General features: G+C 34.9%; 2 protein-coding genes across 2 annotated transcripts; both read right to left on the reverse strand.

Moving 5' to 3' along the window:
- Window positions 1–17,184: 17,184 nt before the first annotated feature.
- LOC139855298 (uncharacterized) lies at window positions 17,185–19,743 on the reverse strand. The gene is made up of 6 exons (XM_071844532.1): window positions 19,551–19,743; window positions 19,150–19,436; window positions 18,934–19,053; window positions 18,495–18,768; window positions 18,061–18,281; window positions 17,185–17,916 (listed from the first exon to the last, which is right to left on the reverse strand). The coding sequence occupies exons 1-6, from the start codon at window positions 19,741–19,743 to the stop codon at window positions 17,185–17,187; spliced, it is 1,827 nt and encodes a 608-aa protein (XP_071700633.1).
- Window positions 19,744–21,289: 1,546 nt separating this feature from the next.
- Window positions 21,290–25,533, reverse strand: LOC139856019 (LRR receptor-like serine/threonine-protein kinase GHR1). Its single transcript, XM_071845257.1, has 3 exons — window positions 24,480–25,533; window positions 22,884–24,374; window positions 21,290–21,876 (listed from the first exon to the last, which is right to left on the reverse strand). The coding sequence occupies exons 1-3, from the start codon at window positions 25,531–25,533 to the stop codon at window positions 21,290–21,292; spliced, it is 3,132 nt and encodes a 1,043-aa protein (XP_071701358.1).
- Window positions 25,534–26,602: the final 1,069 nt, after the last annotated feature.

Here is a 26,602-nt window from a genome sequence, read left to right on the forward strand (position 1 = left end):
AATTTCCAACCAAATTTAAACTTTAATCTTTATATATTTCTGACACGATAAGCAAAGTCTGATAGGTTGAGTCTCAAAATCTTTAAACTATTTATACAGATTCCGTTAACCTTTGACTATGGCCGACGATTCACGAAAAACTATTTATAAATAGATACTTATATATTTAAAAATATAAATATATATTAATTCGAAATATAATTTGAAATATTATATTATTTAGTTTAATTTTGTAAAAATGGAATAATTAATGATATAATAAAATTTCATTATGAATCTATATATAGATATTAAAAGTATTATTATAATTAATATATACTTATATTTACTAATTATTAATATTAATTATTAAATATGAATACTAAATTTAGATAAGTAAAACAAACAAATAAAATAGATAAAATCGTTTTGCATCAATAACATGTCTATCATGTTGTCTATTCTTCTGCTTTGAGAGTAACAACTTTAACAAACTCACCAAGCAATAATTCATCCGTGTAATTGAATTACAATAGAGTATACTGTTCAATATTCCACTTTCAGTTTTACATCTCAATAAAAATAAAAATAAAAAATAAAAAGAGAGAAAAGAAACCGATGGCTACATTGTTTGTTAAAATCAATCAAGATGTAAATATTACTATTATTGTTGTCCCACCATTCTCATTATTCTTCTTTCTGATTTCTAAACCCATCATCTATCTAATCTATAAGAAATCGTTAGCTGTACTTGTCAACTATTTTTGATTTTGATTTTTGGTCTCCAAATATCGTACCCAGAATCCAATCCAAACAGATGCAAACAAAATCTGTTAACCATTCCTTTCTTTATTTTTATTTTTGCTTTTTCTGATTATTCGATTAATATTATTGTCGATCAATCTCTGGTTATTAAACACGTGAAGACTGTGTTTTTAAAGGAAACTTATTCCACTTTACATTCTCAATATCAACTAAAACCTTCACCATCTTTTAACACTCAAACATCCATGGAAATAACCGGCACCACCACTCTCGATCACTCTCTTCCTTGTAAACCACTCTCGTGAATCACAAAACCCACTACAACCACACCGGACCACCATCCAGCTCCACAACTTAAAACCACCATTCAAATCATCACATTCGAAGTCATCTTCCACCACCATGAACACCAAGAATCACCATGGACACACCACCATCGAAGAACGATCCTAACCAAAACCCATTTCTGATGTTTTTTTCCTTTTCTTTCGTTCTGACTTTATACAACCATCACCTTCCCTCAATTGTTTCTGTTTTTTTTTTTGTTGTAAGCCACGACCGAAACCATCGATGGTGTAACTGTTAATGTTTAGTTTCTTATTTGACACCCAAGGCTTACCCAAAACCGCCAGCAGGATTGAATGAATCTGCTACAAGTTGTTTCCTGATATTGTTTGATCAATCACAAACCACACACCACAAACCCATGTAAACGACCACTACCCTACGCCACTTTAACACCACCTGCTTCTTTCTGTTTCTTCGCTGCTACTACACTCTCTTGATGACGACTACAGCTGCCATTCCCTTTCTGTTTCTTCCTAACGATAATGATGATGGTAATTAATAGTGATAATGAATAAAGATGAAGAAGGTGATCATGAGTGAAACTGCTACTGCAGTCCCCTTTGGTACAGGTTGGTGAACAGCAACTATGCTGCAAATATAGTTCTGTTTATTTTTATTTTTTTTTTTGCTGTCAACGATGGAATAAAAAAAAAAGAATGATAATGATATCATATGTTGCTATCACCTTGAGTACTCTTGTATTTTTAAATTGAATTAGGAGCTAGGATAGTGGATTAGTTTGCTTTCCTTTGTCTTTGCCAACAATTATCAAAAAGAAAATACCCACTTGCCAATATTTTCATTAGTGGGTCACAAGAGTGATTATTAATACCTTAATGGAATGTGCAAGTAACTTAAATAAATAATAATTAAGTTAAAGTAATAAAGCTATGATGACAAGAATGATGAAGAGGATGGACGTGAAAAACGCTAATGATGACGTTTATTATAAACGAAGTAATGGTGATGTGTGTGGTGATGTACAATAGATGATGAGGAGGAGATTAAATGATCAATGATGTACATAAAATAACGATGATGATGAATGGTTAATATGATTCGGGTCGATGGGATCACAAATATAGGATGATGACAATAATTGATAATTATGATGAAATAGAAGAGAATGATGATCTAGATAATAGTTAAGAATGATGATGATGAAATAAGTAATAAGGTTATGTTGATGATTATGATAAGATGATGATTAGGAGATGACGATAGGAAAATACGGGTTAAAAAGAAATTAGGTAGTAGATAAATCAAATATTAACAGACGGTGAAATGGTTAGGCTTGTAGTGTGTTAAACGAATGATCCTGAGTTCGAATCTGGTCTACTGCAGTTTTTTTTTTTCTACAAACAGCTAGGATGGTTTAAGTAAGTTTGGGCAGAGATTCTGATGGGCCGTATACACCTGTTGGGCCGAACTACACAAAGGCTTGTGGACTGTAACAGATAAAGCGGGTTATATATAATTGGGTTATGAGTTAATTCAGAAAAATAGAATTGGATGAATGGATAGGGGAGTTTTCGTGTTATCGTGAGGTCGTGGGTTCGAGCCCTGCTCGAGGCATTTTATTTTTAGGAAAGCTTTAAAGGTAGTTTTTATTATTATTATTATTATTATTATTATTATTATTATTATTATTATTATCATTATTATTATTATTATTATTATTATTATTATTATTATTATTATTATTATCAAGACTACTAGTATTATGGTTATTATCGTTATTAATTAGTGTTATTTTACTTATATTATTATTAACATAAGTATTATTAGTAACATTATCATTATTATTATTAAAGTATCCATTATATTAAGAATTACTGATATTATCATTATTAATATAGTTATTATTACTAGTACTATGATTATTTTTACCAAAATTATTATTTTGTTTTCATTAAAACTATTATTATTATTATTATTATTATTATTATTATTATTATTATTATTATTATTATTATTATTATTATTATTATTATTATCAGTATTATCTATATTAAGGTCACCAGAACTAATTACGTTTATGAAAATAGAAGTTTTAAAGATATTATTAAGGTTGTAAGTATGTTTTTAATCAAAATAACAAAGTTTATATAAACATTCATATATAACACGTTAGATATTTTTATTAAAATAATAATCAAATATATATCAATATATCAATTTAAATATTAAACATTTTGAATGTATATACACAAACTAGATAAGTATAATATATAATTTAAGATATACTATATAAATTTGTTCGATTACGATTATACGTTTTAATATATATACAAATAATATAGGTTCGTGAATCCGAGGCCAACCTTACAATTGTTCAATGTTGTAATATGTATTTTTACTACAAAATACATTAGGTGAGTTTCATTTGCTCCCTTTTACTCATTACATTTTTGGGCTGAGAATACATGCACTGTTTTAATAACTGTTTTACAATATTTATATGCGTGAGTTTCATTTGCTCCCTTTTTAAATGCTTTTGCAATATATATTTTTGGGACTGAGAATACATGCGCTGCTTTTATAAATGCTTTACGAAATAGACACAATTGATCGAAACTACATTCTATGGTTGGATTATTAAACCGAATATGCCCCTTTTTAGTCTGGTAATCTAAGAATTAGGGAACAGACACCCTAATTGACGCGAACTCTAAAGATAGATCTATCGGGCCCAACAAGCCCCATCCAAAGTACCGGATGCTTTAGTACTTTGAAATTTATATCATGTCTGAAGGAGGATCCCGGAATGATGGGGATATTCTTATATGCATATTGTGAATGTCGGTTACCAGGTGTTCAATTCATATGAATGATATTTTTCGTGCAGTTGAAATGGGACTTCTGCACGTTTTATAATGAATGAAATCTTGTGGTCTATTAAAATGATGAAAATGAAATGATTACTATAAACTGATGAACTCACCAACCTTTTGGTTGACACTTGAAAGCATGTTTATTCTCAGGTTTGAAAGAAATCTTCCGCTGTGCATTAGCTCATTTTAAGGATATTACTTGGAGTCATTCATGACATATTTCAAAAGACGTTGCATTCGAGTCGTTGAAGTTCATTAGAGATTATTATTAAGTAAATGACGGATTAGGTCATTTATAGTTTGGATATTATGAAATGGTATGCATACCTGTCAATTTTCCATGAAATGAAAGTTTGTCTTTTAAAAACGAACGCAATGTTTGTAAAATGTATCATTTAGAGGTCAAGTACCTCGCGATGTAATCAACTATTATGAATCGTTTATAATCAATATGGACTTCGTCCGGATGGATTAGGACGGGGTGTTTCAGCTGACTTAATAAACTTAAAACATCAAAATATATTAAAAGTGTTGTAAATATATTTTGAACATACTTTGATATATATGTATATATTGTTATAGGTTCGTAAATCAACCAGTGGCCAAGTCTTACTTCCCGACGAAGTAAAAATCTGTGAAAGTGAGTTATAGTCCCACTAAATCTAATATTTTTGGGATGAGAATACATGCAGGTTTTATAAATGATTTACAAAATAGACACAAGTACGTGAAACTACATTCTATGGTTGAATTATCGAAATCGAATATGCCCCTTTTTATTAAGTCTGGTAATCTAAGAATTAGGGAACAGACACCCTAATTGACGCGAATCCTAAAGATAGATCTATCGGGCCTAACAAACTCCATCCAAAGTACCGGATGCTTTAGTACTTCGAAATTTATATCATATCCGAAGGGTGTCCCGGAATGATGGGGATATTCTTATATATGCATCTTATTAATGTCGGTTACCAGGTGTTCACCATATGAATGATTTTTATCTCTATGTATGGGATGTGTATTGAAATATGAAATCTTGTGGTCTATTGTTACGATTTGATATATATAGGTTAAACCTATAACTCACCAACATTTTTGTTGACGTTTAAAGCATGTTTATTCTCAGGTGAATACTAAGAGCTTCCGCTGTTGCATACTAAAATAAGGACAAGATTTGGAGTCCATGTTTGTATGATATTGTGTAAAAACTGCATTCAAGAAACTAATTTCGATGTAACATATTTGTATTGTAAACCATTATGTAATGGTCGTGTGTAAACAAGATATTTTAGATTATCATTATTTGATAATATACGTAAAGCTTTTTAAACCTTTATTTATGAAATAAAGGTTATGGTTTGTTTTAAAAATGAATGCAGTCTTTGAAAAAGTCTCATATAGAGGTCAAAACCTCGCAACGAAATCAATTAATATGGAACGTTTTTAATTAATAAGAACGGGACATTTCAGTTGGTATCCGAGCGTTGGTCTTAGAGAACCAGAAAATTTGCATTAGTGTGTCTTATCGAGTTTGTTAGGATGCATTAGTGAGTCTGGACTTCGGCCGTGTTTTCTTTAAAAATGATTGCTTAACATTTTTGTTGGAAACTATATATTATTAACATGTATATATTATGTGATATATTAATCTCTTAACGTGTTTGATATTGTGTGATAGATGTCTACCTCTAGCACAAATCCCATTGACTCACCTAATAATAACGAAGAGTCGAATATATATTGGACTGATTCACAAGTTCCCGAAGAAGAACCGGAAGAAGAATCAGAACCGGAAGAGGAGGAACCGGAGGAGAAAAGAGAACCGGTGGGGGAAATAATAAAACGGTTAAGTAAAAGAAAATCATCAACCAACCGACCAAGGTTAATTATGGTCAATGGTGTTTCCGCCAAGGAAGCAAAATATTGGGAGGATTACCAATTCTCCGATGAATCGGATTCCGACGAAAATTCCGATGATGTTATAGAAATTACCCCAACTGAATTTAAAAAGGCAAAAGAAAATAATAAGGGAAAGGGCATAAAAATAGAAAAATCTAATTCCAATCCCGATGAACTTTATATGTATCGTCAACCCCCGAAGCCCTTAAGTTGTAACAATGACCCGGGAACCTCTAAACCACCAGGTTTTTCTAAACCGTTGTGGAAAACGAAAGCTCGTATTAGGGGAACATCATATATCCCTAGAAACTTGGCAAAACGAACCAAAACCGAAGAAGAAGAAATGAGCGAGTCGGAATAAGATAGTTGTATTCGTGTGGTATAATATATGTAATATAGTGTGCTTATGCTTTATGATATATGTAAAAATTGCTTGTATTAATAAGTATTTTTTTTTATGAATCTAACTCTTGTCTATTTTACAGTATAAAAACACAAAATGGATAGACAACCCAATATTTTAAGAGACCTACCCGGAGACAAGATTGATGAAATCTTGTCTAGAGTCGGTCAGAATTCTTCGGCACAACTATTTACGGCGAAATCAGTTTGTAAGACATTCGAAGAACGTTCCAAGAATGTCTTGGTTTATAAGAGACTTTCGTTTGAAAGATGGGGGATATCACATTGGGAAACTCATAAGTTACGATGTGTTTAATTTGACGCATATATTGCGGTGAACCCAAATGCTATTTTACGCAACGGGTTAAGAAATTATTTTGACTCAATGTATCCGAATATAGGACTTCATGATTTAGAAAAAGCGGCTAACATGCAACATAAAGAAGCATGCTATGCTTACGGGTTAGTAATGTTCGCTTATCACCAAAGTGAGAAAAAGAACATCGGGCTATAACTATTAAACAAAACGTTCCCACAAGTGACGGAGTCGGTAATTGGGGTAAGAAATGAGGTTTTTAGGTTATTACAAGACTGTTGGTCATTACGTAACCCTCGTCCCTTTGACGACGTTACAACACGCTGTCTTATCAACGGCCATAACGGTTATGTTCCACAAGACCAAGGATGGGAAGTAGTCCTAGTAAAACCAGAATGCATGACTTGTTTTTAGACGTATGAATTACGTGTCTTTATTGCCTTTGCTGAACGACTTGTGCACTAGCTAGAATTATCTTCACAACTATCTTGTATCAAAGTTATTGTGTGCTATATTTCATGCTTTATGTAAAATAAGCGGTATTGTAAGTTTGTAAAATATTGTGTAAAAGTTTGAACGCAAAATATTATTATAATCAGTTTTTCATATAGAATTGTAGTAGTTGAATTGTATATTAGCTACTAAGTATGAACTTAACGGGTAGGTACTACCCGAATTTAAACTTATAAAACACTAATATGAAGAAAAAGCTTTTATAAATGAGTTCATATTATGCTACGAAATACTATTAACTACTCTTAATATTCTGTATGATTAACTTGTTCCATTTGACTATTTTGAAGGAAATGGCACCGACTACTCGACACACCGTGAATATGAATGAAGAGGAATTCCGTACTTTTCTAGCTTCAAACATAGCCGCAGTACAGGCTTACCAACAATAACCTTGGATCTAGCAGTACAAGAAATCGTGTAGGATACACCTACAAAGAATTCACTGCCTGCAAACCTTTGGAATTTGATGGAACCGAACGACCGATCAGATTGAAACGGTGGACCGAGAAGGTCGAATCGGTGTTTGCCATAAGTAAGTGTACTGAAGAGGACAAAGTGAAGTACGATACGCATACCTTCACAGGTTCTGCGTTAACATGGTGGAATACCTATCTAGAGCAAGTGGGACAAGATGATGCGTACGCATTACCGTGGTCAGCATTTAAGCACTTGATGAACGAGAAGTACCGTCCCAGAACCGAGGTCAATAAGCTCAAGACAGAACTTAGAGGGTTACGAACCCAAGGATTTGATATTACCACGTACGAAAGATGATTCACAGAATTGTGTCTATTGTGTCCGGGAGCGTTCGAAGATGAGGAAGAGAATATCGACGCATTTGTGAAAGGATTACCGGAAAGAATCCAAGAAGATATAAGTTCACATGAGCCTGCCTCCATACAACAGGCATGTAGAATGGCTCACAAACTAGTGAACCAGATTGAGGAGAGAATTAAAGAACAGACGGCTGAAGAGGCCAATGTGAAGCAAGTCAAAAGAAAGTGGGAGGAAAACGGCGATAAGAATCACCAATACAACAACAACAGCAATTACAATAATAATCGCAACAATTATCCCAACAATCGCAACATCAATCGCAACTACAACAAACGGCCCAACAACAACAACAACAACAACAGCAACTACAACAATCATCCCAACAACAATAACAACCGCAACAACAACAACAATCAGAAGCAGCTATGCCAAAGGTGTGAAAAGTATCACTCGGGGTTCTGCACCAAATTTTGCAACAAGTGTAAAAGAAATGGTCATAGCGCAGCGAAGTGTGAGGTCTACGGACCAGGGGTTAACAGAACGAAAGGAACAAATGGTGTCGGAACGAGTAATGGCGGAGCAAGTAGTGTCGGAGCAAGTTATGCCAATGTAGTTTGTTATAAATATGGAAAACCGGGCCACATTATTAGAAATTGCCCGAACCAGGAGAACACGAATGGACAAGGCCGTGGAAGAGTTTTCAATATTAATGCGGCAGAGGCACAGGAAGACCCGAAGCTTGTTACGGGTACGTTTCTTATTGACAATAAATCTGATTACGTTTTATTTGATTCGGGTGCGGATAGAAGCTATATGAGTAGAGATTTTTGTGCTAAATTAAGTTGTCCGTTGACGCCGTTGGATAGTAGATTTTTACTCGAATTAGCAAACGGTAAATTAATTTCAGCAGATAATATATGCCGGAATCGAGAAATTAAACTGGGTAGCGAAATATTTAAGATTGATTTTATACCAGTAGTGTTAGGGAGTTTTGATGTAATAGTTAGCATGGACTGGCTGAAGAAGGTGAAAGCAGAGATCGTATGTTATAAAAATGCAATTCGCATTGTACGAGAAGAAGGAGAACCCTTAATGGTGTACGGAGAAAAGGGCAACATGAAGCTACATCTTATTAGTAATTTGAAGGCACAAAAACTAATAAGAAAAGGTTGCTATGCTGTTCTAGCACACGTCGAGAAAGTACAAACTGAAGAAAAGAGCATCAATGATTTTCCCGTCGAAAAAGAATTTCCCGATGTATTTCCGAAAGAATGGGACTACCTCCACATCGATCTGTTGAATTTCAAATAGATCTTGTACCAGGAGCTGCACCAATAGCTCGTGCTCCTTATAGACTCGCACCCAGCGAGATGAAAGAACTGCAAAGCCAACTGCAAGAACTATTAGAACGTGGTTTCATTCGACCAAGCATATCACCATAGGGAGCTCCTGTTTTGTTTGTCAAGAAGAAGGATGGTACATTTAGATTGTGTATTGACTACAGAGAGTTGAACAAACTTACCATCAAAAACCGTTATCCACTGCCGAGAATTGACGAGTTATTTGATCAACTACAAGGCTCGTCGGTTTATTCTAAGATCGATTTATGTTCTGGATATCATCAAATGCGAGTAAAGGAGGATGATATTCCAAAAACTGCTTTTAGGACGCGTTATGGTCATTACGAGTTTATGGTTATGCCGTTTGGATTGACTAACGCACCAGCTGTGTTCATGGACCTTATGAACCGAGTGTGTGGGCCATATCTTGACAAGTTTGTCATTGTTTTCATCGATGACGTACTTATTTACTCAAAGAATGATCAAGAGCACGAAGAACATTTGAGAAAAGTACTAGAAGTATTGAGGAAAGAAAAATTGTACTCTAAGTTTTCAAAGTGTGCATTTTGGTTGGATGAAGTTCAATTCCTCGGTCACATAGTGAACAAAGAAGGTATCCAGGTGGACCCGGCAAAGATCGAAACTGTTGAAAAGTGGGAAACCCCAAAAACTCCGAAGCATATACGTCAATTTTTAGGATTGGCTGGTTACTACAGAAGATTCATCCAAGATTTCTCCAAAATAGCAAAACCCTTGACTGCATTAACGCATAAAGGGAAGAAATTTGAATGGAAGGATGAACAAGAGAAGGCATTTCAATTATTGAAGAAAAAGCTAACTACGGCACCTATATTGTCATTGCCTGAAGGGAATGATGATTTTGTGATTTATTGTGACGCATCAAAGCAAGGTCTCGGTTGTGTATTAATGCAATGGATGAAGGTGATTGCTTATGCGTCTAGACAATTGAAGATTCACGAGCAAAATTATACGACGCATGATTTGGAATTAGGCGCGGTTGTTTTTGCATTAAAGACTTGGAGGCACTACTTATATGGGGTCAAAAGTATTATATATACCGACCACAAAAGTCTTCAACACATATTTAATCAGAAACAACTGAATATGAGGCAGCGTAGGTGGATTGAATTGTTGAATGATTACGACTTTGAGATTCGTTACCACCCGGAGAAGGCAAATGTGGTAGCCGACGCCTTGAGCAGAAAGGACAGAGAACCCATTCGAGTAAAATCTATGAATATAATGATTCACACTAACCTTACTACTCAAATAAAGGAGGCGCAACAAGGAGTTTTAAAAGAGGGAAATTTAAAGGATGAAATACCCAAAGGATCGGAGAAGCATCTTAATATTCGGGAAGACGGAACCCGGTATAGGGCTGAAAGAATTTGGGTACCAAAATTTGGAGATATGAGAGAAATGGTACTTAGAGAAGCTCATAAAACCAGATACTCAATACATCCTGGAATGGGGAAGATGTACAAGGATCTTAAGAAACATTTTTGGTGGCCAGGTATGAAAGCCGATATTGCTAAATATGTAGGAGAATGTTTGACGTGTTCTAAGGTCAAAGCTGAACATCAGAAACCATCAGGTCTACTACAACAACCTGAAATCCCGGAATGGAAATGGGAAAACATTACCATGGATTTCATTACTAAATTGCCAAGGACTGCAAGTGGTTATGATACTATTTGGGTAATAGTTGATCATCTCACCAAGTCAGCACACTTCCTGCCAATAAGAGAAGATGACAAGATGGAGAAGTTAGCACGACTGTATTTGAAGGAAGTCGTCTCCAGACATGGAATACCAATCTCTATTATCTCTGATAGGGATGGCAGATTTATTTCAAGATTCTGGCAGACATTACAGCAAGCATTGGAAACTCGTCTAGACATGAGTACTGCCTATCATCCACATACTGATGGGCAGAGTGAAAAGACGATATAAACGATTGAAGACATGCTACGAGCTTGTGTTATTAATTTCGGAAACAGTTGGGATCGACATCTACCGTTAGCAGAATTTTCCTACAACAACAGCTACCATTCAAGCATTGAGATGGCGCCGTTTGAAGCACTTTATGGTAGAAAGTGCAGGTCTCCAATTTGTTGGAGTGAAGTGGGGGATAGACAGATTACGGGTCCGGAGATAATACAAGAAACTACCGAGAAAATCATCCAAATTCAACAAAGATTGAAAACCGCCCAGAGTCGACAAAAGAGCTACGCGGACAGTAAAAGAAAAGATATAGAGTTTGAAATTAGAGAAATGGTCATGCTTAAGGTTTCACCTTGGAAAGGCGTTGTTCGATTTGGTAAACGGGGGAAACTAAATCCAAGGTATATTGGACCATTCAAGATTATAGATCGTGTCGGACCAGTAGCTTACCAACTGGAGCTACCTCAACAACTCGCGGCTGTACATAACACTTTCCACGTCTCAAATTTGAAGAAATGTTTTGCTAAAGAAGATCTCACTATTCCGTTGGACGAAATCCAAATCAATGAAAAACTTCAATTCATTGAAGAACCCGTCGAAATAATGGATCGTGGGGTTAAGAGACTTAAACAAAACAAGATACCGATTGTTAAGGTTCGATGGAATGCTCGTAGAGGACCCGAGTTCACCTGGGAGCGTGAAGATCAGATGAAGAAGAAATACCCGCATTTATTTCCAGAAGATACGTCAACACCTCCAACTGCTTAAAATTTCAGGACGAAATTTATTTAACAGGTAGGTACTGTAGTGACCTGAACTTTTCCATGTTTATATATATATTAAATGAAATTGTTATTTACATGATTAATTGTTTCCAACATGTTAAGCAATCAAACTTGTTAAGACTTGATTAATTGAAATAGGTTTCATATAGACAATTGACCACCCAAGTTGACCGGTGATTCACGAACGTTAAAACTTGTAAAAACTATACGATGACATATATATGGTTATATATATAGTTAACATGATTTTATTATAAGTATGTATCTCATTAGGTATTTTAACAAAGAGTTATATACATAAAAATGAGACTATTAATTTAAGAAACTCGAAAACGATATATATAACGATTATCGTTATAACAACGTCTTACTAGGTACATATGAATCATATTAAGATATTGATACACTTGGTTAATTATGTTAAATTATAAGTAAATATATTATTAAGTGTATTAACAATGAAATACATATGTAAAAATAAGACTACTAACTTAATGATTTCGAAACGAGACATATATGTAACGATTATCGTTGTAATGACATTTAACTGTATATATATCATACTAAGATATATTATATATCATAATATCATGATAATATAACAATTTAATATCTCATTTGTTATAATAAACAATGGGTTAACAACATTCAACAAGATCGTTAACCTAAAGGTTTCAAAACAACATTTACATGTAACGACTAACGATGACTTAACGACTCAGTTAAAATGTATATACATGTAGTGTTTTAATATGTATTCATACGCTTTTGAAAGACTTCAAGACACTTATCAAAATACTTCTACTTAACAAAAATTCTTACAATTACATCCTCGTTCAGTTTCATCAACAATTCTACTCGTATGCACCCGTATTCGTACTCGTACAATACACAGCTTTTAGATGTATATACTATTGGTATATACACTCCAATGATCAGCCCTTAGCAGCCCATGTGAGTCACCTAATACATGTGGGAACCATCATTTGGCAACTAGCATGAAATATCTCATAAAATTACAAAAATATGAGTAATCATTCATGACTTATTTACATGAAAACATAATTACATATCCTTTATATCTAATCCATACACCAACGACCAAAAACACCTACAAACACTTTCATTCTTCAATTTTCTTCATCTAATTGATCTCTCTCAAGTTCTATCTTCAAGTTCTAAGTGTTCTTCATAAATTCCAAAAGTTCTAGTTTCATAAAATCAAGAATACTTCCAAGATTGCAAGTTTACTTCCAAGTTTTCTAAATCCATTCCAAGTAATCATCCAAGATCAAGAAACCTTTGTTACTTACAGTAGGTTATCTTTCTAATACAAGGTAATAATCATATTCAAACTTTAATTCAATTTCTATAACTATAACAATCTTATTTCGAGTGGAAATCTTACTTGAAATTGTTTTCGTGTCATGATTCTGCTTCAAGAACTTTCAAGCCATCCAAGGATCCTTTGAAGCTAGATCTATTTTTCTCATTTCCAGTAGGTTTATCCAAGGAACTTGAGGTAGTAATGATGTTCATAACATCATTCGATTCATACATATAAAGCTATCTTATTCGAAGGTTTAAACTTGTAATCACTAGAACATAGTTTAGTTAATTCTAAACTTGTTCGCAAATAAAAGTTAATCCTTCTAACTTGACTTTTAAAATCAAATAAACACATGTTCTATATCTATATGATATGCTAACTTAATGATTTAAAACCGGGAAACACGAAAAATACCGTAAAACCGGATTTACGCCGTCGTAGTAACACCGCGGGCTGTTTTGGGTTAGTTAATTAAAAACTATGATAAACTTTGATTTAAAAGTTGTTATTCTGGAAAAATGATTTTTATTATGAACATGAAACTATATCCAAAAATTATGGTTAAACTCAAAGTGGAAGTATGTTTTCTAAAATGGTCATCTAGACGTCGTTCTTTCGACTGAAATGACTACCTTTACAAAAACGACTTGTAACTTATTTTTCCAACTATAAACCTATACTTTTTCCGTTTAGATTCATAAAATAGAGTTCAATATGAAACCATAGCAATTTGATTCACTCAAAACGGATTTAAAATGAAGAAGTTATGGGTAAAACAAGATTGGATAATTTTTCTCATTTTAGCTACGTGAAAATTGGTAACAAATCTATTCCAACCATAACTTAATCAACTTGTATTGTATATTATGTAATCTTGAGATACCATAGACACGTATACAATGTTTCGACCTATCATGTCGACACATCTATATATATTTCGGAACAACCATAGACACTCTATATGTGAATGTTGGAGTTAGCTATACAGGGTTGAGGTTGATTCCAAAATATATATAGTTTGAGTTGTGATCAATACTGAGATACGTATACACTGGGTCGTGGATTGATTCAAGATAATATTTATCGATTTATTTCTATACATCTAACTGTGGACAACTAGTTGTAGGTTACTAACGAGGACAGCTAACTTAATAAACTTAAAACATCAAAATATATTAAAAGTGTTGTAAATATATTTTGAACATACTTTGATATATATGTATATATTGTTATAGGTTCGTAAATCAACCAGTGGCCAAGTCTTACTTCCCGACGAAGTAAAAATCTGTGAAAGTGAGTTATAGTCCTACTAAATCTAATATTTTTGGGATGAGAATACATGCAGGTTTTATAAATGATTTACAAAATAGACACAAGTACGTGAAACTACATTCTATGGTTGAATTATCGAAATCGAATATGCCCCTTTTTATTAAGTCTGGTAATCTAAGAATTAGGGAACAGACACCCTAATTGACGCGAATCCTAAAGATAGATCTATTGGGCCTAACAAACCCCATCCAAAGTACCGGATGCTTTAGTACTTCAAAATTTATATCATATCCGAAGGGTGTCCCGGAATGATGGGGATATTCTTATATATGCATCTTGTTAATGTCGGTTACCAGGTGTTCACCATATGAATGATTTTTATCTCTATGTATGGGATGTGTATTGAAATATGAAATCTTGTGGTCTATTGTTACGATTTGATATATATAGGTTAAACCTATAACTCACCAACATTTTTGTTGACGTTTAAAGCATGTTTATTCTTAGGTGAATACTAAGAGCTTCCGCTGTTGCATACTAAAATAAGGACAAGATTTGGAGTCCATGTTTGTATGATATTGTGTAAAAACTGCATTCAAGAAACTGATTTCGATGTAACATATTTGTATTGTAAACCATTATGTAATGTTCGTGTGTAAACAAGATATTTTAGATTATCATTATTTGATAATCTACGTAAAGCTTTTTAAACCTTTATTTATGAAATAAAAGTTATGGTTTGTTTTAAAAATGAATACAGTCTTTGAAAAACGTCTCATATAGAGGTCAAAACCTCGCAACGAAATCAATTAATATGGAACATTTTTAATCAATAAGAACGGGACATTTCATCACTGTAGATGACATCATCAAGCTTGACTTAACCAAGGAGTAGAAATTCGCTTTGTATAACAGCACGCAGCTGCCTCTGCGTCATTATTAATAAAATTTCGCTTTTTCTTATATTTGCAAGTACTTTTATTTATATAGCGCTTTCATTATCAAATATTCATAACACGGACTTGTCCTTTGCAATTTTCAACTTTTATTATCGTGCACAGAATAAATGTGTACTTTTGCGAAACAATCTGTATGCGTATATATTTATACGTTATGAATCTTCTAAGTCCGCCGTAACGATGCTTAGGCAATCAATTAGCATTGCGAAGCATCTAAGCATTGGCAAAATCAAACACTTAGGATATAACTTCCTTTTGCAATAATTTATGCTGCCAAAGTGGGCTTTTTCATCACTTTGCTATCTAAACACTGCAAAATATCACAACATTATGAAATAAAGTATAAAACATTTCATAATCATTTGCATTTCACAAGTAAATATTTCGCATATTCTTTCTAATGCCAATTCTGAAATTCTTACAAGCGTGATCAAGACTTGTAAAAATTAAAAATTAGAAGACATAAAAAGAATATCAACTATAAGCCTTGAAGCTAATTTCGCACATTACGCATATGCATCTTAGGTTACATATAACTTTGCGCAGAGTTATGCATAATATCGCTTTAGTAAAACAGCATGCCACGCATTAGGTAAAGTTCGCCCATCCACATCCGCGAGCTTATATGAACCTGCTGCATTAATTGCTACATCTTGATAAGGGCCTTCCCAATTAGGTCCCAATTTGCCAAGCTTTTCTGCTCTGCTTGCCTCATTATTTCGCAGTACCCATTCGCCTATATCGAAAGACAAAGCTCGTACTCGTTTATTATAATACTTAGTGATCTGTTGTTTATTATTCGCTTCTCAGATAGCAGCCATTAACCTTCGCTCTTCAATGAAATTTAAATTCTCGCCCAATGCATCATCGTTTGCTTCTTCTTCAAAGTTAGCGACTCTATGCGTTGGCACAAGAATTTCATCGGGTATTACTGCCTCAGAGCCATATACCAAACTAAAAGGTGTTTCCCCTATGCTTTTCTTGAAAGTAGTGCAATGTGCCCACAACACATTGGGTAATTCATCCACCCAACCGGTTCGCTTTTCGCATAACCTCCTTTTAATGCCATTTACAATATCGCGATTGGTTACTTCGCATAATCCATTAGCCTGTGGATGCGCCATTGATGTAAATTTTTGTATTATATTCAAATCAGTGCACCATGTCTTAAAAGGATCTTTTGCTATTTGTGCACCGTTATCACTAACCAATTCACGCGGAATACCAAATCTGCAAACAATGTATTCCCACACAAAATTTCGCACTTGCACACCAGTGATAGTGCGAACCGCCTTAGCTTCCACCCATTTTGTAAAGTAATCAATTGCCACAATTAGAAACTTGACATTGCCAGGTCCCGCAGGAAATGGCCCTATAATGTCAATAGCCCACTTGTGAAATGGCCATGGCGAATTGACATGAATCATATCATGCCTTGGCATTCGATTTTGCGGAGCATGCCTTTGGCAACTTTTACATCTCTTAACAAATTTTGCAACATCGCGAAACAGGGATGGCCAAAAGTAACTCATCCGCATAATTCTCGCAGCAATAGTTTTATAGCCTGAATGCAGTGCACAAGAACCGCTATGCACTTCATCAACTATCATTTCTGCCTCAATTGGTCCAACACATAGCATCATTGGACAGTATGATTTGCGATATAAGATATCATTTTGAATGATATACATTGGTGCTCACTCTCTTACTAGGCGAGCTTCACGCTTATCACTTGGCAAAACATCACTGCGAATGTATTGCAAAATTGGTTCCATCCAATTTGACTGTTCCTCTTCAACAGACGCAACCATTAAGTCATTATCTATTGATTTGCTTGGCAATTCCTCAATCCAAATTTGTTTTTGAAAATGTGAAAACGCTAAAGCAGCCAATTTACTTAAAGCATCCGCCTTCTTATTTTGACTTCTTGGCATTTGCGCGAGTTCAAAATATTCAAACCGCTCTGCCAAACCTTTCAATAATTGCAAATATTTCTGCATTGAAGAATCATGTGCTTCAAAAGATCCATTATACTGATTTGCTACTAACTGCGAATCTGTGAATGCCCGTAACTTAATTATATTCATTTTTCGTGCAATATTTAAACCAGCAAGTATTGCTTCATACTCCGCTTCATTATTTGTCACATCAAAATTAAAACGCAACGCGTATGTATGCTCTTCACCACTTGGGCTTGCCAAAACCAAATCCGCACTTGCGCCCTCTGCACATGAAGCACCATCAGTAAATAAATCCCAAGTTTCGCCCATTACCGGTTTTAACGCTGTGCGCTCATTAATCACCTCCAACTCTTCAGACATTTCAGCGAGATAATCCGCCATAACCTGACCCTTTACAGCACTTCGCGGAAGGTAAGATATTTGATAAGCACCCAACTCTACCGCCCACAACGCAAGTCTGCCAGATATCTCTGGTTTTGTTAAGACTTACTTGATCGGCATATTGGTTAACACATGTACTGGATGCCCCTGAAAATATCTTCTTAGCCTTCGCGATGTTAAAATAAGCGCGTATACAAACTTCTCAATCGGCGCATAGTTTAATTCACTTACCGTAAGGGCTTTACTGACAAAATACACAGGCTTTTGTATTTTATCCCTTTCCGCGATTAAAACTGAGCCAAAAGCTTCATTTGCCACTGATATATAAAGGTATAGAATTTCGCCATCAATTGGCGCTATTAATGTAGGCAAAGTTTTTAACAACTTCTTCATTTCTTGAAATGCAGCTTCTGCTTCGCTTGACCAAACAAAGCTTTTTTGTTTTAAGCAGCCTTTTAAAGTTTTAAAAAACGGCAATTGTCTTTTAGCAGCTTTAGACAATAAACGCGTTAATGCAGCTAACTATCCCGTCAAACTTTGCACCTCTTTAACCGTTCTCGGCGCGATCATATTTTCAATAGCCGCAATCTTTTTTGGATTAGCTTGAATACCTTGTTATGTAACGAGATATCCCAAAAACTTTCCTTCGGTTTCGCCAAAACTACATTTAAGCGGATTAAGCTTCATGTTTATTCTTCGCAATGTGTCGAATGTTTCGCGCATATCTTCTACGATTCGCTCTTGTGTTGCGCTTTTGATCACCAAATCATCAACATAAGCCTCAAGATTACGCCCAATTCGGTTTTCAAACGCGGTGTTAATTAAACATTGATATGTCGCACCAGCGTTGATTAAACCAAAAGGCATCATTATATAGGAAAATATACCTTTGCCGGTATGAAAAGCGGTTTTGTCTATATCTTCTTGAGCCATTGGGATCTGGTGATAACCCCTTGTCGCATCCAAAAAACATTTATATGGAAAAGCGTGCAAAGATTCTACTTTTAAATCAATTTCTGGAAGCGGATAATTATCCTTAGGGCACGCTTTATTTAAATCCTTAAAATCAATACACATTCTCCATGAACCATGAGGCTTTTTTACCAATACTGAATTCGCAATCCATGATTGGTATTGAGCCTCGCGTAAAATTTCAGCTCTCACCAATTTTGTTACCTCTTCACATAGCCATTTCACACGATCTGGGGCCATACCTCTACGCTTCTGCACCACAGGTTTTAAGGCTGGATTTACATTAAGTCGGTGTTCCGCAATATGACGCGGAACACCAGTCATATCATTTTCACACCAAGCAAAAACATCCATGTACTGCACAAGTAACTGCACAATTTGTTTCCTTGTGTCCGCACTAACATTACATCCTACTTTAATTTTTTGTTCGGGATACGCGGGATTAACCAATACCATACTTTCCGCGACTTCCGCAGCTTCCCCAGCTTCTTGAACTGCACTTTTTACATTAATAGCCGCACAAATGGGCACCTTGCTTGTTGAATTTATTGTCGCGATACCTTTGCGTGTTGCGAATTTAATCATGCCATGAATTGTAGATGGGACAATTCCGAATTTACCTAAGGCAGTTCTGCCTAACAACATGTTATAGCGAGATGAGGTTCGCATAACATAGAAATCTAGCCGCGCTCGGCGCACTAAACTATCATCATTGTCATAATATTATTGCACATCTAAGGGCAAAACACTCATAGGCAATGAAGATTCCCCCGCAAAACCAGTCAGCGAAGCTGTGGTTGGTTGTAAAGTTACTCTGATACTCTCCGGCAGTTGAACAAAACATTGCTCGTAAAAAATATCAACGCTGCTGCCATTATCAACATGAACTTTCATGATTGTGATTCCAGTTTCCGCGATCTTGCACGATACTACTATCGGCATTTCAGAGAAATCTTCGCTCTGCATTTTTGGAAAATTAATTGGCGCAAATTGCCAATTTTGATACATTCTTCCCGACTTTCGCTTTTTTCCTCTTTTTTGAGCATTTGTTTGGGCAGCAACATTGCTCATTATTTCGGTTAATCCAGCAACTTACCGCTGACTACAAACGTATTCGCCTGTGAATCATCAAAATAATACACGATCAGAATTAAACAAGGCAATTAATCGCTTGATAGCACAATACAAAAAAATTCAAGTTTAATTCGTAAATCGAGTCCCACGGATGGCGCCAATTGATCAATCCTTAATTAATGAATTACTTAATTACGAATTGAGTGCAATAATATTATGATGGAGGATGGGATGTTTGATAATTGTTTTGGGTCCCGATGATCGTCTTTCACTTTAGCAATCAAGTGATCAACCACCCCGACCCGGTCTTGATTGTCAATTAGCATGATTCACCTTAGCGCGATATAAAAATCCCTTGGGCAAGATCACAAGTGGAAATCACAAAGGCTTGGACAAATGGCAGAGAATCAACAACCTATAAATGAGAGGTCATGCCCTCTATTTATAGTATTCTAAACATTCGCGGTCTGCGGATTGCCTACCTATCCGCGAAAACTTAGTGAAATGACCCGCAGTCTTTTATAAGCGCGGAAACATAACTGTTTTACTTATTTTCAGCGAATATTCCATAACTTTGGATTATAGTTCACGCAATTCTGCTTTTAGCCTTTACCAAATAAAATATACATATACAATACTATGTATATGATCAAATTTCAAACATAAATAATTATATTTATTTTTCCTTTTCTTTTAATATGACAATGAGAGTCATTGGAAAGAAGGGATAAGAAAGAATGTGTATTTTTGTAATGTAATACATTTCATCCCTAAGTTTTTCCTAATTATGTTTAGATACATTCAATGAAAGGAGAACTACAAGTAGTACTTTATGCTAATCTTGCTTTTGCTATAAAAATATTGCAAACATATTAGTAGAAACTTTCACCCAAAAGTTTAAGCCCATGCTGCCATGCAGTTCAAAAGTCCAAAAACCTTTCCAAGTCCCACCAAACATGACAGTATGATACATAAAACTTTAAGCCCATGTAACGATGACTTATAATCGTTGGATCATTCTCTTCTCTTTTGTAAGCGCATTGTTGACATTTGGGATCGAGTATATAAATGGTGGGGCTTAGGAAATTTTGCAAGCTTCAACCTATCGGATCTTCTAAGCGATAATGATAACCCTTCAATGTCAAACTATGGAAAGATGGTTTGGCAAGCTCTGAAATGGGTTTGTGCGTATGTAATTTAAAAGAAAAAAAACAATTTGGTTTCCCAAGGCAAAAGTTGAAATACCCCGATGACCCTAAATGAAATACAAATTAAATCGTTGAGTAGATCTCTACTAGAGCAATAATATAAAATTGGGGAGGAGCAATGAACTATTGATTCCACCAGTTCCATCTCTAATTCTCTAATCTACAAGTTAAAAGAGAACCAAAAAAGATAGACAAAAAATAGCCATCTATATAGACGAAAGATCCTCGTAAACCGTCTTGATCCCCGGCCGCTCAGAAAGCGGCCTTATACACCTTAACGCGATCCCAATAACCTCCTTCATCCCCTTATCTGCAGCCGGTGTTCCCATTTCCGTTACTAAAACTGAATCAAAACACTCAGCACCATGTCCCTCTGCAACCTTCAACCTAACCCAATCGTTTAAATCGACCCCACCACCATCTTCACCCGACACCACATCACCTGCACACTTTCCGGTTAAAAGCTCCAACAAAATCACACCAAATGCATATATGTCTGACTTGAAAGAAGGAAGCGGGCGTTTGGAACCTGCTAACTCGGGTGCACGATAGCCTAACACCCCTGCATCAAGAATCTGTTCTATGGTTCCTGCTTGGGTCATTAAACGGTGGAGACAGTAATCAGCTACACGAGCATTTAAATCTGGACCATCAAGTAAGATGTTGGTTGATTTGAGGTTTCCGTGTGGAATTTCACGGTCAAAATGGAGGTAGTTTAAGCCACGAGCTATGTCGACTGCTATTTTTAGCCTTTGGGCCCACGTCAATGGCGGCCCTTTCCTTCCAGGACGATCTGCACACAAAAAAGAGGTTTAAATTATGAACAGATTAATTGCAGAAAACTTGATTAACAGTAAAGTTTAAAGGTTTTAATAAAGAATTTTAAAAGCTCAAATCTTGATCAACGTTTTAAAAGCTCAAATTATGATCAACAATTTAGAAAGCTCATATCTTGATCAGCAATTTAAAAGCTCGAATATTGATCAACATATTAGTGGCCACCAATATAAAAAGCTCATAAGCTCAACAGTAAGGTTAAAAGGTTTTAATGTTGATCCACAAAGTCTTTTAAAAGCTCCAATCTTGATCAAGATTTTAATAGCTCAAATCTTGATTAACAATTTAAAAGCCCAAATCTTGATCAACAATTTAAAAGCTCGAATCTTGATCAACATATTAGTGGCCACCAACGCTCATAAGCTCAACAGTAAGGTTAAAAGGTTTTAATCTTGATCCACAGAGCTTTTTAAAAGCTCGAATCTTGATCAACATTTTAAAAGCTCAAATTTTGATCAAATAAATAAAAGCTCGAATCTGGATCAACATTTTAAAAGCTCAAATTTTGATCAAATAAATAAAAGCTCGAATCTTGATCAACATATTAGTGGTTGCCAATATAAAAAGCTCATAAGCTCAACAGTAAGGTTAAAAGGTTTTAATCTTGATCCAAAAAGACTTCTAAAAGCTCGAATCTTGATCAACATTTTAGAAGCTCAAATCTTAATCAATGTTCTAAAAGCTCAAATTTTGATCAATAAAATAAAGCTCAAATAAGGTTAAAAGGTTTTAATCTTGATCCACAAAAGCTTTTTAAAAGTCCGAATCTTGATCAACATTTTAAAAGTTCAAATCTTGATCAACATTTTAAAGGCTCAAATCTTAATTAACATATTAGCGGCCACTAATATAAAAAGCTCATAAGCTGAAGGAGTCAATAACCAATATGAAAAGCTCAAATCTTGAATAAACAATTTACACAGAATTGTGATTAGTAATCAAGTTAAAGAAAAAGACTAGTACCGTAGAGGAAACTTGCAAGACTTCCCAGAGAGATATAATCCGAAAGAATTAGCTTTTCGTGTTGTGTGGGACCCCAATAATACCCTCGTAATCCAACAACATTTGGGTGTCTTATATTTGCAAACTTTTTCGCCTCTTTAGCAAAATCTTTTCTCTGTTTTGCAACCCCTTCTCTTAACCATTTAACAGTCAACAATAACCCATTATCAAGTGTTGCTCTATATGAAGTCCCGTGACTACTTCGTCCCAAAACCTCGGCTGGGGCCCGCGACAGCTCCTCAGGTGAAAACGAGACCGTATCATCAAGAAAGTAAAGCTCGCCAGCTAATCGATCGACTGTATACGAATCACTCGAGTCGGTCGAGTAAGAGAAACCACTAGTTTTAGATGGAGAAAAGCTTGCCACTGCACCTACACCTATCTTTGCAGGAGTAATTGTATCTGATGATGACCCTTTTCGTGAAGTTATAATATCTCCGCCGGAAACAACCGTTCCACCGCCAGTTCCCGGGGCGGTTTGGCGGCGGCTTACGTCTTTCGTTCCAAGTTCTTGTGGAAGTGGCTTTCGCGAAATCCGCATGTAATGAATGAAAATAGCTAGAAGTATCAATATCACCACAGCTATAACACAAGCAACAATTACCAAAACTTTAAAAATGGTTTTAATCGGTTTCTTCTTCTTGGGTGAGTTTGATCCAGCTGGCGGATTAGGAAACTGCAAGTCAGAATTCCCGGGGAAAAACGAAGATTCGGGAAACTTTCTTAAATTTTCAGGAACAATACCAGAGAGATCGTTATATGATGCGTTAAAGCTCGTTAAATCATTAGTCAAATTGTTTAACAATGGACCAGTGAAATCATTCTGCGATATATCTAAAGTGACAAGACTAGTGAGTACAGTCAAAGATGACGGTAAAGAACCTGAGAAATTGTTACCCGAGATATCAAGAAATTGAAGTTTGGTCAACGAGTCAAACCCGTCAGGAAAATCGCCATTTAGTTGATTGTTAGAAATATCAAGAACTCGAATGTTGGATACATTAGAGACAAAAGAAGATGGAAACAGATCAATATGTCCCAAAAGTTTATTACTTTGAAGATGAAGTTCATGTAAAGTAGGCATAGATATTAAACCATTAGGAAATGGTCCATCAAACTGGTTGAACCCTAAATCAAGAACCGCGAGTCTAGGAAACCGTGTGATTACTTTTGGGACAGATGAATCAAGAGAATTATGAGATAGGTTCAAGTGGTTAAGCCGTAAGAATTGACCCGTGACCTCAGGGAATGAACCGGTTAACCGATTCTGACTAAGATCAAGAAACTCTAGGTTACCCCATTTGACCAATTTGGTCAAATTTCCTTCAAATTTGTTGTTTGACAAATCAAGAACAACACAGCCACCAGTGACTAATGGAAGCTCACCTGTGAGCCCATTGGAAGATAGATTAAGAACTAGAAGCGTTGTTGACATTATCATACTAATTGGTCCTGCAAATTCAATCAAAACATTAAAAAACATAAAACCAAACACAAGCAGTATTAGAATTCAGTAACAAAAATGCTAATAATATACAAATAATTATAAAAAAATACCTGTGAAGTTATTGCCACTCAAGTCTAACTCGGTTAAAACCAATGAATCACCTTTTAAAAGATCATTTGGTACAAACCCTGAAAACTTGTTATTCGAGAGCTTAAGAACTTGAAGATCATAAGCGAAATTGAAACTAGGGAGTTCACCAGAGAACTGATTGTAGCTTAAATCTAATACAGTTAAGCTCGCAAACATTTGTGCCACACTGGCGCTAATTAACGACCCTGTTAACTGGTTACGACTAAGATTCAAGTACTTAACGGTTTCAGAAATCCCAGGTAAAAACTTCCCGTTTTGACTTGAAGAACTCGTTAGCAAATTATCGCTAAAATCAACATGAGTAGCAGTGGTTAAAAGCAAGAATTGAGTATCCAAATCACCATCAAACATATTTCCATGCAAATCTATAACTTCAAGAACACCCATATCCAAAAACCCTTTAGGCATTGTCTTCGTGAACCCGTTAACAGACAAATTTACATAAACCAAATTGTTTAACTTTGTGAAAGAAGGTGGGACCGGGCCGGAGAATGAGTTACGGCTCAAATCCAAAGATTGTATTGAGCTAAGCCCTGAAATCCAATCAGAAATAGATCCTGAAAAGTTGTTTCCTGCTAAAGATAGATTCTTTAAGCTCTCAACATTACCGATATCGGGAGGTAACGTTGAATTAAACAAATTATCTGAAATATCAAGAAACTCGAGCATTTTCCCCAACTTTCTTGGAAATTTCCCAGATATTGAATTGTTTGAAATCGAAAGTTTGACTAACTTTGTAAGATTTGTAAAGATGTTTAAATCAACATCAGCTGATAATGACAAATGATCAAGAACTACACCAGCAACATTACCACCATTACACATGATTCCATTCCAAGATGATGGACAACCATTGAAGTCAATAGACTCTTCATTCCAAGAACTAAGTACAAATCCAGTTGGGTCATGTTTAATACCTTTCTTAAATTCAAGTAATGCTAATATATCTTGTGAAGGTAGCTGACTCATAGCAGGTACAATAAACATAACCACTAATATAACACTATACCCCATCTTCACCAACAACATAAAATCTCAATAAAGTTTTAAACTTTACTGAAATCCAAGTAAATTACCAAATGTGTTTGACTTGAGAAGGTCAAATTTCACTAGTTCAGAGAATTAAACCCTAATACCCATCTTCACCAAAACATTAAAAACTCAATGGAGTTTTATTTTGTACTATAGAAAAGGTATATACCAAATGGGTTTGACAAGAAGATCAAATTTCACTAATTTCAGATGAATATAAGCACACAAAAGGTTTTATACAAATGTTTTAGGGTTTGTAAGATTTAGGGAAAATGTTACCGTACAATTGGTTGTGAAATATGTTGTGTATACCCCAACTTTGAACACTATTACATACCCCTCATTTTTTCAGTTAAAGTTATAGGTTAAAGCTTGAAAGAATGTGAGAGTGTATGAAATGGTGAGATTTGGCCACGGCGGTGTTACGGCGGAGTACGGCAACGGAGCAAGCGTGGGCAGGAGTGGTCACTGTGTGTGTGAGAGTTTTTTAAGACTAGAATAGTGGAGTAAATGGGTTTTTTCTACTTTTATAAAAAGAAAAGGAAAAAAGAATCATTCATTCATTAGGATAAAGAATTCTTTTGGAATTTTTGAGTAAACTATTTATTTTTAATTCTTTTTCGATTTCTTGTTAACGTTTTTTTTTTTTTTAAAAAGCTTTTTAGATAAATAATATATTTGTTAAAATATTTACTCCATACTTTATTTTATTTAATAAGAGACACATTAGGTTAAAATCTTGGATAATTAATTACTTGCTCCCATAAAGAATAGCATTTATATATAATCAAATTCTATCCTTTTTCTAATCACAATAACAATAATCCTGGTGTTATAATTCAGTAGGCTTATAACTACCTTTAGTGGTTTGATTCTTGATGTTATAATTCAGTAGGCTTATAACTACCTTTAGTGGTTTGATTCTTAATGTTATAATTCAGTAGGCTTATAACTACCTTTAGTGATTTGATTCTTGATTTAGAATACTAATAATGAAGTGTAAGAACAAAGATGATAATGGAGAGAAAGAAAGAAACACTTTGTAAGTGTG

This window comes from Rutidosis leptorrhynchoides, chromosome 6 (genome assembly GCF_046630445.1).
Source record: "Rutidosis leptorrhynchoides isolate AG116_Rl617_1_P2 chromosome 6, CSIRO_AGI_Rlap_v1, whole genome shotgun sequence".
NCBI classification, from domain to species: Eukaryota; Viridiplantae; Streptophyta; class Magnoliopsida; order Asterales; family Asteraceae; genus Rutidosis; species Rutidosis leptorrhynchoides.

What these genes read in the sequence shown, in the direction of transcription:
- LOC139856019 (XM_071845257.1), bottom strand. Translation starts at nt 25,533, where the DNA reads ATGGGGTATAGTGTTATATTAGTGGTTATGTTTATTGTACCTGCTATG. An exon ending in GAGTGGCAATAACTTCACAG is followed by an intron (nt 24,375 to 24,479) that starts GTATTTTTTTAT and finishes TTGAATTTGCAG; the next exon opens with GACCAATTAGTATGATAATG. An exon ending in TCTTGCAAGTTTCCTCTACG is followed by an intron (nt 21,877 to 22,883) that starts GTACTAGTCTTT and finishes TTTTGTGTGCAG; the next exon opens with ATCGTCCTGGAAGGAAAGGG.
- LOC139855298 (XM_071844532.1), bottom strand. Translation starts at nt 19,743, where the DNA reads ATGCCGATAGTAGTATCGTGCAAGATCGCGGAAACTGGAATCACAATC. An exon ending in GGATTGCGAATTCAGTATTG is followed by an intron (nt 18,769 to 18,933) that starts GTAAAAAAGCCT and finishes GGTTATCACCAG; the next exon opens with ATCCCAATGGCTCAAGAAGA. An exon ending in GAAGCTTAATCCGCTTAAAT is followed by an intron (nt 18,282 to 18,494) that starts GTAGTTTTGGCG and finishes AAACTTTAAAAG; the next exon opens with GCTGCTTAAAACAAAAAAGC.